Source organism: Glycine soja, chromosome 6 (assembly GCF_004193775.1).
Source record: "Glycine soja cultivar W05 chromosome 6, ASM419377v2, whole genome shotgun sequence".
NCBI classification, from domain to species: domain Eukaryota; kingdom Viridiplantae; phylum Streptophyta; class Magnoliopsida; order Fabales; family Fabaceae; genus Glycine; species Glycine soja.
In genome coordinates, this window is record NC_041007.1 from 12,507,407 (window position 1) to 12,519,781 (window position 12,375).

Below are 12,375 nucleotides of genomic sequence, written 5' to 3' on the forward strand. Positions count from 1 at the left end.
AAAACACTGGATATATGTTGGGATAAAATCAAAGACATGTCGACTAGCATACTATTTACTGAATTTAGCCATCCTAGTCAAAGAGTGAGTCACTTGACTAGTTTGTCTACGAATAAGCTTAATAGAAGTTTTGAATGTGGTTGCAAGACATCTATATTTAGTTGACATTAGATACTAGGAAAAATAATATATATTCTATCAATGAATAAAAATATAATGTCGTACAAATATGCACAATCTAACAATAAAGTAATTCGTTTTTTGAGTTCTATGAAGAATAAGAAATACAAAACAAATATTGTAAAATAAGCAGCCAACATTATGAGTTGGTGATCAAGGGTATAGCTATTGGTCACAGACAAACCAAGTACACCAGAAATGGCTAATTATAATTACGCAGTTGATCAAAACCAAATTTACAGATTAACCGGTCCTTCCAAAAATTCTAGATTAGAACAGCAGTTTGGTTTGTCGTTATGTTATTTCTAGTTTGCTTTTAGAACCACATATACACTCAGGATATGGATTTTCATAAAAGGGCTCTTCAGTCCTAAATCGTGCTCGGCCTTTAATCCCCGGTAGAGAACCGTGCCTTTTCCTTGGAGCTCCTTGCCTATGTATAATCATGAAAAATAAGTAAATTCTTTGATTTTGATAACTGGGAAAATAAAGTCAACTAAGGTGCAAGGGTAAAGAACAAGTAATTGCAGATTAAATGGAAAGAATAATAATTACATATTAAAAGGAAAAAAGGGAGAGGAATCTAATGAATGGTCTACTTGCATAAATGAGTTAATGTTGTGCAAGAAAGTAACCTGTTCTTGTGCATGCGCTGCACCATATTTGACAGTTCCCTTCCTTCTACTAGCTCTCCAGTTTCCAGCATATCAAAAATTCCAACAAGTCCTTTCCTGAAGATCAAATGAATAAGAAATTTTTTTTAAAAAAAAAGGATAAAAATGAGGAATCAAAAGCTTAAAAAGGAATTTTCTCTTGGTCATCCAGGGTGTAAGTTATCAGAAATTCAAGTATGTCTGTACAGAGCCAAGTGAAATCCAGAATGAGACATTGGATCATTTAAACTTTCATGGCATAACAAACATTCTTCATAAGTATGGTGCACCAGCCTGATACATATGAAAATGACACTGGAAGAAACAGATATAACAACAATGACCAAGCCTCACTAAGTGGGATTAGCAACACGAATCAAATGATAATGTTTTATTGTGAATCATGCCTATAGACTAATCATTAACATCTAAATCCTTAATGATTTTCCTTGTAATTTTTCTGTCCCTCCTTGGCAATAGGGATACCCTCTATCTAATCTACTGTATTTAGTTGAGCTTCTACAGTTATTCTTTACAAATGTCCAAAGGAGATTATATCATTTTTTAACAATAAATACTACCCAACTTTCTCTCCAATGCATTCATTCCTAATCTCATTTTGTCTATATAGTATGTTCACTCATCCAATGCAATGTTCTCTTCTGTACTTCATCTCTACATGTAGAACAAATAATATTTAGATCAAGCATTGAATCAACATAATTGGAAGGGGAAAGGAACAGGGAACCCCTATCAACTTTTATCACAAAGTAGATAACAAAAACTTGAGAAAAAGTTATGGATGAGTGATACTTAAATACAACACATTGGAAGAAAAATTACACATCATTTTGGCAAGTACAGAAATAGAAGAAAGAAAAACAAAACTAGATACCTAGAGTTGGTTGAAATGTATCAACACTCAACAGTCCACAGAAAAAACTATAATTACAATTTCTTGAAATCAGTACCTGTCTGGGTTGATTGTCTTGCGGTGACCTAAGAATCTGCGGTGTCCCTCAACTGCTCTCGCCATATTTCCTGAATATGACGGAACAAATACATCACTCTCTACACAGATTATGTAATCAAGTGCAGCAGTTTGGGAGGCATGATTGGCAAAATCTTTCAGCTCTTCAGGAGTTGCAAGGGATTCCTGTTTCCATTTACCAATCAATTAATCAGACCATCATTGCACCTCACTCACAGATAATGTGCTATTGGACTACTTGTTAATACAGTTAGACAAACAAAACGATTTACAAACCTTAAAGATTATACTAGGGAAGCGGGATGAGAGCTCTGAAAGATGAGTATTACCACCATAGATCACTCCTGCTGCAATGTATATTGGTGTAGATGGGGGATAACCAAGAGCATGAAGAAAAATGCCCACCTCCTTTGGAGTCAATGGACAAAATCCTCCAATTCTCTGTTCTGTTGAATTTATCTTTTTTACTTTCCAATAATTTGTATTCTCCCTAGAAGAATTGCAACATTTTTTTAAAAGAATATTAGTAGACTGATTCAGTACTTCTATTGTTACTATATGTGTGTGTATGTGTGTGTGTGTATCAAACACATGGTAGCAGATACATAATATCTATTCTCGCTCACCTCAAAATTCTAAGCTCTTCAGATTCTGCATCTGTCAGACCATATGCACAACCAGTAAAAGACAGCATATCTTTCTCATATCTCAGATGGAGAGCTATATATCTTCCTCCATGTGATCTCAGCCGATCCACCAACCTCTGTTTTGTAACCGTCATGTATGCTCAGAACCTAATTTAACAGGAAGCCCCATATCTTAAATGCATCAAAAGTGAAATGGACAGCTCAAACCTGGGATCATATGCATCACTTTCTAGCATGACGTACAAAATATTGGACTTGAAACTCTCAAGGTTTTGAACCTAACAACTTTTCAACCTTCAAGTCTATACTCTAATACTTCTAATACTATATCACTAAAAGTATCTAGTGCTGACTGATGAGACAACTATGTGTCAGCCGGTCCCATATACCAAAATTTCCCACAAGATCTTAAACTAACATTTTTTAATTTGTCATGCCTCTGTCCCAACAATTTTTATCCTTTCGCATACATTTTTTTTCATTCTCTCTAAATTGCTTCATAAAAACAAGAAAAAAAATATCATTGTTATTGCCTCTTTAATTTCCAGTCCATCATCATTTTATCAGTTACTAAATTGCAACATGATGTACACATAATATTTTTACGAGATATTTAGAACCACAAAAAAGAGCCAAACCTTTCCCAAATTCTCTATAGGAGGAGAAAATCGAAGTGCATGATACATTGCACGACATCTCAACCTCTGTATGTCCAGAGGAAGATCATTGTTTGCAAGTCGAGAATCTGATTTTGCAACATGTATCACCTGGAAGATCAAATCATTATTTGTTCAATACATTTTGACTACGGGAAAATGTATGAAGCCAAAAAGTGGATTTTAATGATCATAGAAACACAATGATAAATATGAAAAACACTTGCATAGCATGAACATAAATTAGAATTTAGAAATCCCTTTCACTGAGAAGAGGTATTAAGTTTGTACACACCCCACAAGTAAGAAATCAACAAATTGTCAGCATATGGTTCTCAATGCCTAAAACAAGACATCGTTCAAAAAATAGTAAAGGATGATCATTCTATATCCTTCAAATATGACTGAACTCCCCCATAAAATATGTAGCGCAGCATTCTCTGACTAAATTTTTTTTATATATAATACTAAATCTCACCAAGATTTTCTACTAACTGCTTGGGTATAAGTATAACTATGAATTCTTGTAATAACACTGCAACACCCATATTCATACCCATGCCATATTTACAGTGATCTGCCATCCTACTTCATGAGTGTTGCTGATCCCCATTTGAGTGCAAAGTCATGTTTTTATATTTCAAAGTACAAGGATTTTGGTAAACTGTGTTAAGTTGTTGGTGCATTGCAGACCTGTATTGCAGGCAGCATCCACTTGTGTATATTTTGCCTCCAAACATAAGAGCAAGGCCTAAAGCAATGGGACAATGTGCATGAATAAAGAAAGCAAGGGAAGTTGTTAGATGGAATCTGCAAAGAAAGTCTTGCTCAATTGACTAAGAACCAATTGAGTCAGAGTTTTCGCCCTTGAGGACAAGGATCCTCTTCAGGGGAAGGATATGTTGTAGGAAAACTAGTTAGAGGTATTCTGTCGGTCACAATCTCCAAGGCATCAAAATTAGTCATGGATATGGTTGATACTTTTCTCATTTTATTTTTTCATTGCAATTTCAGCTACATCCCTATACAAAAGGGGGATTTATTCACATTACCAGAGCACAAAATTCACTCATTTCTCTATAATCATAAGCCTGCATCTTGCATGGTGATCATCGGAATTCGGAAGTAACTTCTCCATTTTCTATTTCTCTGGTTAACAGCATTAAAAACTTTCAGATTAACAATCCCTGAGGATTATACCATTTTCCTGTTACAACTAATTTTCACAGGTTGCTGATTTGAGATTAAGATTCAACCGGGTAAAACTATGTTAGCCAATTAGAGAGTTTTACAATGAAGCCTTCTCCAGCAAATGAGAACCACAAGAAGTTGAAGATCATATAGGAAAAGCTTGAGTACCTGATAGTCACTCCATAATCTTGTCATCTCTTCATAGTAACCAACTCCAGACCAGGAAGTAAAGTGTTTCCTGGCCCGGGGGACACCTTCCAAGTTTTTGGGAAGCTCACTAACAATCCTGATATCTCCTTTCAGGGATTCGATGAAATGAAGCTCATCAAATACATCTGAAAACACACTGTGCACACACCCAATAACAAGATAAAGTTGGAAAAAGGATACAATACATATTTAAAAATAGAGTATGTCCAGGGATACCTAGAGTCGTTCCAGAATGAACGCTTATCCAATTGAGGTATGACTAAAGTTGCATTCATTATATGTGCCACAGCCACCATGTCTGATATCTATAAGAAAAAAGGAATGATTACTTACAATGCAAATAAATTATGAAAAAATTCAAGTAATACAACAATTGGCTTCACACAAAGTGACTACCAATCTTAGAGAAGGTGCCATCAATGCAAACTGAAATGCTTATACACAAGACAAAACAAAACTTGAACAGCATTTCACCATATACAATGCATCATATGTAACAAAAACAATGAACTGATGAAGTATTGCAGGAATGGGAAAAAAAAGTCAAAATCAAAATGTTCACAACAGCCAAAAGGAAAAGAATAATGAAAAAAACATTAAATTCCCTGCCTTTGATGTCAAAAGAAGTAACTCATAAACCTAGACAGATACAAGTAACTCTCGTGTACTGAAGTTTGAAACTGTAATTGGATATTAAATATTTGACTATGCATGCAGTTACAAGCATAAGAGCACGGATTTAGCTATTATATGGGAGTTACAAGACAGTGCAAGAGAGGGAGAAGTGACTTACACCAGTTCGCATTTGATTTAGTCCACCATTACTTCTCACGGTTAGATAGCGATCAAATCCTTGGGCAGCTGACGAAGTAAAAGTGTGAAGCATGTTTAAGAGAAAGAGACAAAAATGCACAAGACAATGACAATGACACTGCTGCGGTTGACGGACAACCAATTATAGAAGTGGCTGAAAAAAAAGCTTAAACAAAAGGAGTGGAACCAAGTATGAGAAGAAAACTCAACAAAAGGTGTAAGCATCTGACACCTTTATATTTAGTAGTCGGCTTGACACATTGGTGTAAGCCATGATTGAACGGGGTATCCCAAAGTTGTTTATAGTGTACAGGTAACTCTGGCACCTGTAGCAATATGCAACAAAATGGAGCAGTTATTGAGTGTGAACAAGAGAGAAAAAAAAAGAAAAGTGAAGCCTGAACTGACAGTTCTAGTTAATATAGCTAGAACCAACAAAACTCGCTGATACCATTCCATGAATAAAAACCGATACTCTTAAATATGTAAGCAAACAACCACTTGGCATTCATTTTCGTAACTGCATGCAATGTTTTTGTAAGAGAAAGAAATATCAGAAGACTTGTATAGAAAAAAAAAATGACTAGCACACATACAGCCTATCAATTATCAAAATTGTTAAATTCCACAACTGCAAAAATTCTCTTCTCTACACAGAAAAATTCTTGGTTTTTTTTTCCTCATTTCTTGGATGTAGAAATTCGCCAAGACAATTTAACAAAGCCAGTTCATTTTACACAAATCAGTATCTGATTTTGGATCTCTAACAGTAAAGTGAATCAGATCAGAAGATCAACAAGGATTCAGGAAACCCACGAATTCCTTCCAGAACCCTAAATCTGATTCAATTTAATTCAATTGAAAACCATGGAAAGAATAAACAAGGGAATAGCAGAATACCTGATGAGATTTAGATTGTTGAGAAAGCAGAGGGAGTGGTGGATCTTCATCAACACTGATGTGTCTCACGTAGAAAAAGAACATGAAGATGGAGAAAGCAAATATGAACATGGTGTAGAAAGTGATAATGCTAGGAGATAGCTTTCTAGCATGAAATCTACCAGTCAAGAGGCTGCTAGAGCTGTACGAGCCTCTGCTTACCATCTCTTCCCTCACCTTTATCTTCTTTACCCAAAGTGATAACCTACATCTATATGAATCAAGTCTGACAGGATTATTACTGTTCAGGAAAAAGAACAAATAAAAACTATATCATGCTTAAAAGTGTACTAGGATCACTAATCCTCAATGATAAGTGTTCCTAGTAATATGCATGAGTATATGAGCATTTTGCTCCCAATTAATATTGCTAGTTGCACATTATTCTTGAACTTATCAGTGGTCAGCCAATCAGCTACATTGATTCAGCCATTAGCTCATCAATTTAAGTTGGTGACCCAGCCAATATGACAAGTTAAACATTGGTGTGACTTTTTATGGTTGTCATGGAGTTATCTATGGGTGGGCACAAGGTTGAGGGAAAACAATGTCCAAACAATTCAAATCACCCAATTCTGTTTGGTTTGGTTTTGAAATTTTTTTTATCAGCAAAAATAAATTATATATATATATATATATATATATATATATATATATATATATATATATATATATATATATATATATATATATATATATATATATATATATATCAGAGTACCAAAGATACATATTTGGGATTGTCCAGTCATTTGGTTCCAAAATCAGACTTAATACAGTCTCGAGAGGAACCAAAAGCTAAATACATAGTAATCTATCCTGATATCCTATAACGGCTACCCTCCGCTGATAGCAAAAACCTTCTCTAAGATTACTTGACCATTGATTAAAATGGATTACAAAATCTTTCTCCGTATTTCTGAGCCATGTCCAAAGTAAGAATATTGCATCATCCAACCGTTTGCTGCCATTGAAAGTGTCGTTGGAGAAAACTATCTTGTTCCTCTGCTGCCCCATGTCAGAGCCATCCACCAACACTTCCACCTGTTAACCCTTATTCCATCATCCAACCCATGTAAATGTTGAAGGAAGTGTTGTCTCGGATTTTGTGGGAAAGCACCTAAGATGTTCACCCAAGACAAAGATTCCCACCATATAGGAAGGATTTTGCTGCAATGAAAAAATAAATGAGTTGCATCCTTTCCTGCAGAATGGGCATAACATATCATTAATCTCTACATGTCTCCTTCACAAATTTAATTTTGTTGGCAGTCGATCACTAATTAACCTCCACGCAAAGACTGATGTTTTGCTTGGGATCTTTAATTTCCATAATTCCTCAAAAGCTCCATCCTAATTCTCCTCCATTGTTTCCCATCAACAAATTGTAAGCACTTTGTGCCGAGTATTGGCCACTTGGGTCTGCTTTCCAGACCCAATCATCTCTTCTATGTGGCTGGATTTGATTGCCTTCAATATCTCTTAAGAAACTATCAGCCATGTCGATCTCCTTGTCAAACAATGGTCTCCTCCATATAAAATCTCACTCCCATCCTGTATCCGTGTGAGCTCCCATCCGCTGAATGAGCTGATTTTGGTGACAGGAAATGAGATATAGCCTGTGATATTTTGTTATTAGTGAAGCCTCCTCAGCAGTCTAGCTATTCTCCCAAAACCTGATCCTATCTCCACACCCACCCCTCCACACTATTCCATTTTGAAAATCATTGCCCTGTTGCGATTAATGAGAACCATTTTTAGGTCTTGCCACCATATAGATTCATTGGTGCCTCTTGTTACTTCATCCATGCTCCTCCACCCACCATATTTCAAATCCAATACCCTAGCCCATAATTCTACTTGGTGCTGACATAGACTCAATTTCCATTTGCCAAGCAGTGCAGGATTGAATGTCTTAATGTCCTTAAGGCCTAATCCCTCTTTTTCCTTTGGAAGGCACACTGTATCCCACCTAATCCACGCAATCTTTTTTTGCTCAATTCCGCCACCCCATAAGAATCGGCGTTGTATACTCACCAACTTGTCCACCATTCTATTAGGAACCCTGAAAAAAATGAAAAGAAATAGATAGGGACAGATGTTAAAATCGACTGTATAAGGGTCACTCTTCCCCCAAAAGAGACGTGTCTTTGCTTCCACTTTGCTAATTTTCTCTCACACTTATTAATGATAAGATCCCACAACTGACATCGCCTTGGGTTTGCCCCAATTGGTATGTCCAAGTATATGAACGGTATGAACAACAAGCTACAGTTTATGTATTTTGCAGCATCATGCTTCCACTGATCCGGCATCCCAATTGCTCCAAAACAGCTTTTTGCAAAATTAATTTTGAGGTCTGATACAAGTTCAAAGGTCCTCAAAACAGCTTTGATTGTCTTGACATTCTCCATTGATGCCTCACCGAAAAATATTGTGTAGTCAGCATATTGTAGGATGCTGATTTTCACATTGTTTGTGCCCACTGAGAATCCTCTGAATAGATTCTTCTCCACTGCTTCTCTCATCAATCCGTTTAGAGCTTCAGCAACAATATTAAACAAAAGAGGCGCTAGTGGATCCTCCTATCTAAGTCTTCTTTGTGGGATGAATTCAGCTGAGGGGCTTCCATTCACCAATATTGAAATAGAAGCAGATCTTAGGCATCCCTCAATCCATTAGATCCATTTGAAACAAAAGTCCATCCTCCTCAACATGTATATCAAGAATTCCCATGAAACTAAATCATATGCCTTTTCGTAGTCTACTTTGAACACCATGCATGATTTTTGGCTCCTTTTAGCTTCCTCAACCACCTCATTTGCTATGATCACACTATGCAGCAAATGTCTGCCCCCTATGAATGCGGATTGTCTTTCATCTATTGTGACTGGCAGCACCTTCTTCAGTCTTTTAGCTAACAACTTGGCCACAATCTTGTACATACATCCTATTAGCGAAATAGGTTTGTATTCATTAAGGTGTTGTGGATCAGCCACCTTAGGGATTAGGGCTATAAAAGATGCATTGCAGCCCTTTGGAAAAAGTCCATTAACGTAGAATTCATCCAGAAACCGGAGAACATCAGGTTTGATTACTTACCAAAACTCCTTAATAAACTTAAAGTTTAGTCCATCTAGACCTGGACTTTTCTCACTCCCACAATCCCATATAGCCTGTTTTATTTCATCCTCCTAGAAATGCCCCATCAGCATATCATTGTGTTGCTGTCCAATGGTCTGAAAGCGGATTCCATCCAGCTATGGTCTACCTTGCTCAGATTCTTGAAATCTTTGCAAGCAGAACAATCAGACTGCCTCTTTCACTCTTCTCAGTTCATCACTCCTTTCAAAGAGTTATTTCTACGATTCGCATTCATCACCAAATGGAAGTAGCGTGAGTTGCAATCGCCTTCTTTAATCCATCTTGATCTCGCCTTCTACTTCAGTAGAGACTCGTGTGATTGGGCAGCTAACCATAGTGCTTCCTGTAGTTTCTTCCGGGTTAGCAATTCTTGGGGAGATAGTTGTCTATCAATTGTATCCACTTCCAGCTTGTTTAAGTCAGCCTTAATTTTCTTTAACTTCTTAGAAGTATCTCCAAAGTGTTCCTTATTCCAAACCTTCAACCTTTCCTTGAGTCGTTTTATTTTTTCTTTAAGCACAAAGTCACCCCATCCCATTGCTGATTGGATCAAAATCAGGTTCATTTGAATTTGTTCTTTGGCTTGGCTTTTCTTTCTTTCTTCTTTTTTTTTTTTTGCATATTTCATAGAAAATTAACTTAAAGGTATGTATAGGAAAAATTACAAAATAAAATATGAATTGTCTATTAAGACAAGCACTCACATCTTGAAGGACATTAAACTGAGAAAATTAACCCACCAAAAATTCAATATTCAAAAGCTACATGACACTTGGTTAATTATTAGTAAGATTATTTCCACTATGAAGCCTACAAGTTGAGAACCAAAAGCAAGAAAAAAAATTAAAAAAAAAAAAGCAGGAAGATAATACTTAGAAGCAATTTACTATTGCCAATACTCACTCAATTACTTACAATACTCATCAATCCATATCACAAGGAATAAAACAACAGCATAGGAGTAAAAGTGATTATCACTTCCACAACTGAATCAGTAATCATCCTATCAAACATACAGTCCCAAAACAGCGAAACCTCAACAACTTTTAATACTCAGTAAGCTAAATCAGTAACTAACAAGTCACAAGTAGCAAAAAAACTCAAAGCATGCATGGAACTTGCTCTGTTGTCCAAATCTGAACTCAAACACATTAACAGCATTTGAACATGTCATAAACTAAAGAGTAACTACAGACAAACAAAATACAAATACATCCTGTAACATCAAATAATACAATATCACCTCAAATCCAATACTTCAAAATTCAAATAACAAAAGGAACTACAACACAGCATATTTTAATTATTAGCAACAAAAATATTTTAATCTCCGTAACAAGCACAAATAGAGACGCATATACTCACCGGTTGTCAATTGTCGTCAATGGCGGAGATATTCCTCCGCTAATTTCGTTTGTTATTTCTCCTGAAACACAGAGAAAACCCTTAATCACTAACCAGCACACAGAGAAAAACACTGATCACTACCATTAACAATGAGCCATGACACCGACTAAAGAAGACGAAGAAATCACCTGAGCAGCAAAGTTGAGATGATCTATACAAAGGTAATAGGGTTTGGCGGCCAGATTCGGAAATCACGATAAGTGAATTACGAGAGAAATTAAATTGAAGAATGTGAGATTGATTCAGATCTGATCGATGAGGAAATGGAGAAAGAAAGAAAGAAAGACAAAAACGCTTGTAAGTAATAGTAATCGGTGTTTCAGTGTTTGTTCATTGTTACGCGGCTTAACCAACCCGTTACTCCAACCGACGCGAACTTTGTGTAGCTGTTCGGTTCAGACTTCAGAATCTTCAGATGGTTCGCGGTTAAATCGGAGACCTGCTTGCACCCGATAATTTTAGCAGGACATGAAAAAATCTCAAATAACTTTTGGTTTTTATTTTAGTTCTTTAAAAAAATATTTGTAAATTTAAATACATGTTATAATATACACATATATACTAAATATTTTTATTTAATAATGTATTTTAAATGTATATACATTCATATAATAATAGTATATTTAATAAATATATAGAATTTATTTTATCACGTTATTGTACAAATTATTAATTAATTTTATCAATGATTAACCATCATTAGAAAATCTGATTGGTGATGTTTAGTAATATTATTTTCTTTTAATTATATTTTTTTCTTTTAAAAGAGGATTAAGTCAAATAAGTTTATTGTTCTTCTATATTTAAGAATTATTCTAATTTTAATTAGCAATATGTTTATATGTAGTTGTTAATGTTTCATTTTTATCCTTATTTAATTTTTCAGATTGAAAGGTGATGGAATGCGAAAAAGAAATGAGCGCCCTCATAGACATTTGATTATTTTCCAATTCAAAAAGGATTGATTTCCATTTCATTTTTGGCTTTTGGCTATCAAATGCATACTCTTATGTCGTATTATATTATATATTTGCAAATTTTAAGTCTCACATTAATTGGTTTGAACTTTTAAACTAATGTTTTGATAAAAGTTTTAAAATTTAAGTTCAATTCAAACTTTAGTTTTGTAAACAGGTTATAAAAATATTTCAAGTCTTATTTTTTGCTTTTTCAAAATTAAGTTTGCAAATAAAATTTTATTCTCAAACATATTGTTTATAATAGTCAAACATGACCACAAACTAATTTTACTTCAAAATATACTTTTAAATTCTCTTACTGAAAATTCAAACATATCCTAAGTCTTAATGAGTTATAAGGGATTGAAATTTACAAAATTTTTCCATTTTGAAATCTATGTTACCCCAATGATCTCAATGTTGATAGCCACACTTAATACTTACTTTTTAGGTATATATAAGTGTAATTATTTTGTATATCCCTTATTTAAATCCTTGTTCCTACCTCTTTTAGTTTTAAGCATTTACTTTGTTATGTAAACTTGGCATTTAGTCTCATGTTTTAAATTTTTTGATATTCAAATT

At 34.9% G+C, this 12,375-nt stretch overlaps 2 protein-coding genes across 5 annotated transcripts; both read right to left on the reverse strand.

Moving 5' to 3' along the window:
• Positions 1 to 172: 172 nt before the first annotated feature.
• Positions 173 to 11,298, reverse strand: LOC114415775 (O-fucosyltransferase 38-like). Of its 4 annotated transcripts, XM_028380618.1 has the most exons (13): positions 10,960 to 11,298; positions 10,790 to 10,850; positions 6,242 to 6,491; positions 5,574 to 5,667; positions 5,322 to 5,389; positions 4,745 to 4,833; positions 4,487 to 4,664; positions 3,110 to 3,238; positions 2,451 to 2,587; positions 2,101 to 2,314; positions 1,805 to 1,989; positions 816 to 911; positions 173 to 613 (listed from the first exon to the last, which is right to left on the reverse strand). In XM_028380618.1, exons 3-13 carry the CDS (start codon positions 6,443 to 6,445, stop codon positions 475 to 477), a joined length of 1,533 nt encoding a protein of 510 aa, XP_028236419.1. In that variant the 5' UTR covers positions 6,446 to 6,491; positions 10,790 to 10,850; positions 10,960 to 11,298; the 3' UTR covers positions 173 to 474. The 4 variants fall into 4 exon arrangements, with proteins under 4 accessions (XP_028236419.1, XP_028236421.1, XP_028236420.1 ...); XM_028380620.1 differs by lacking the exons at positions 10,790 to 10,850; positions 10,960 to 11,298 and having other exon boundaries at positions 6,242 to 6,296; positions 6,403 to 6,491; XM_028380619.1 differs by lacking the exons at positions 10,790 to 10,850; positions 10,960 to 11,298 and adding an exon at positions 5,793 to 5,861 and having other exon boundaries at positions 6,242 to 6,345.
• Positions 7,988 to 8,808, reverse strand: LOC114414341. The gene is made up of 2 exons (XM_028378609.1): positions 8,462 to 8,808; positions 7,988 to 8,345 (listed from the first exon to the last, which is right to left on the reverse strand). The coding sequence occupies exons 1-2, from the start codon at positions 8,806 to 8,808 to the stop codon at positions 7,988 to 7,990; spliced, it is 705 nt and encodes a 234-aa protein (XP_028234410.1).
• Positions 11,299 to 12,375: the final 1,077 nt, after the last annotated feature.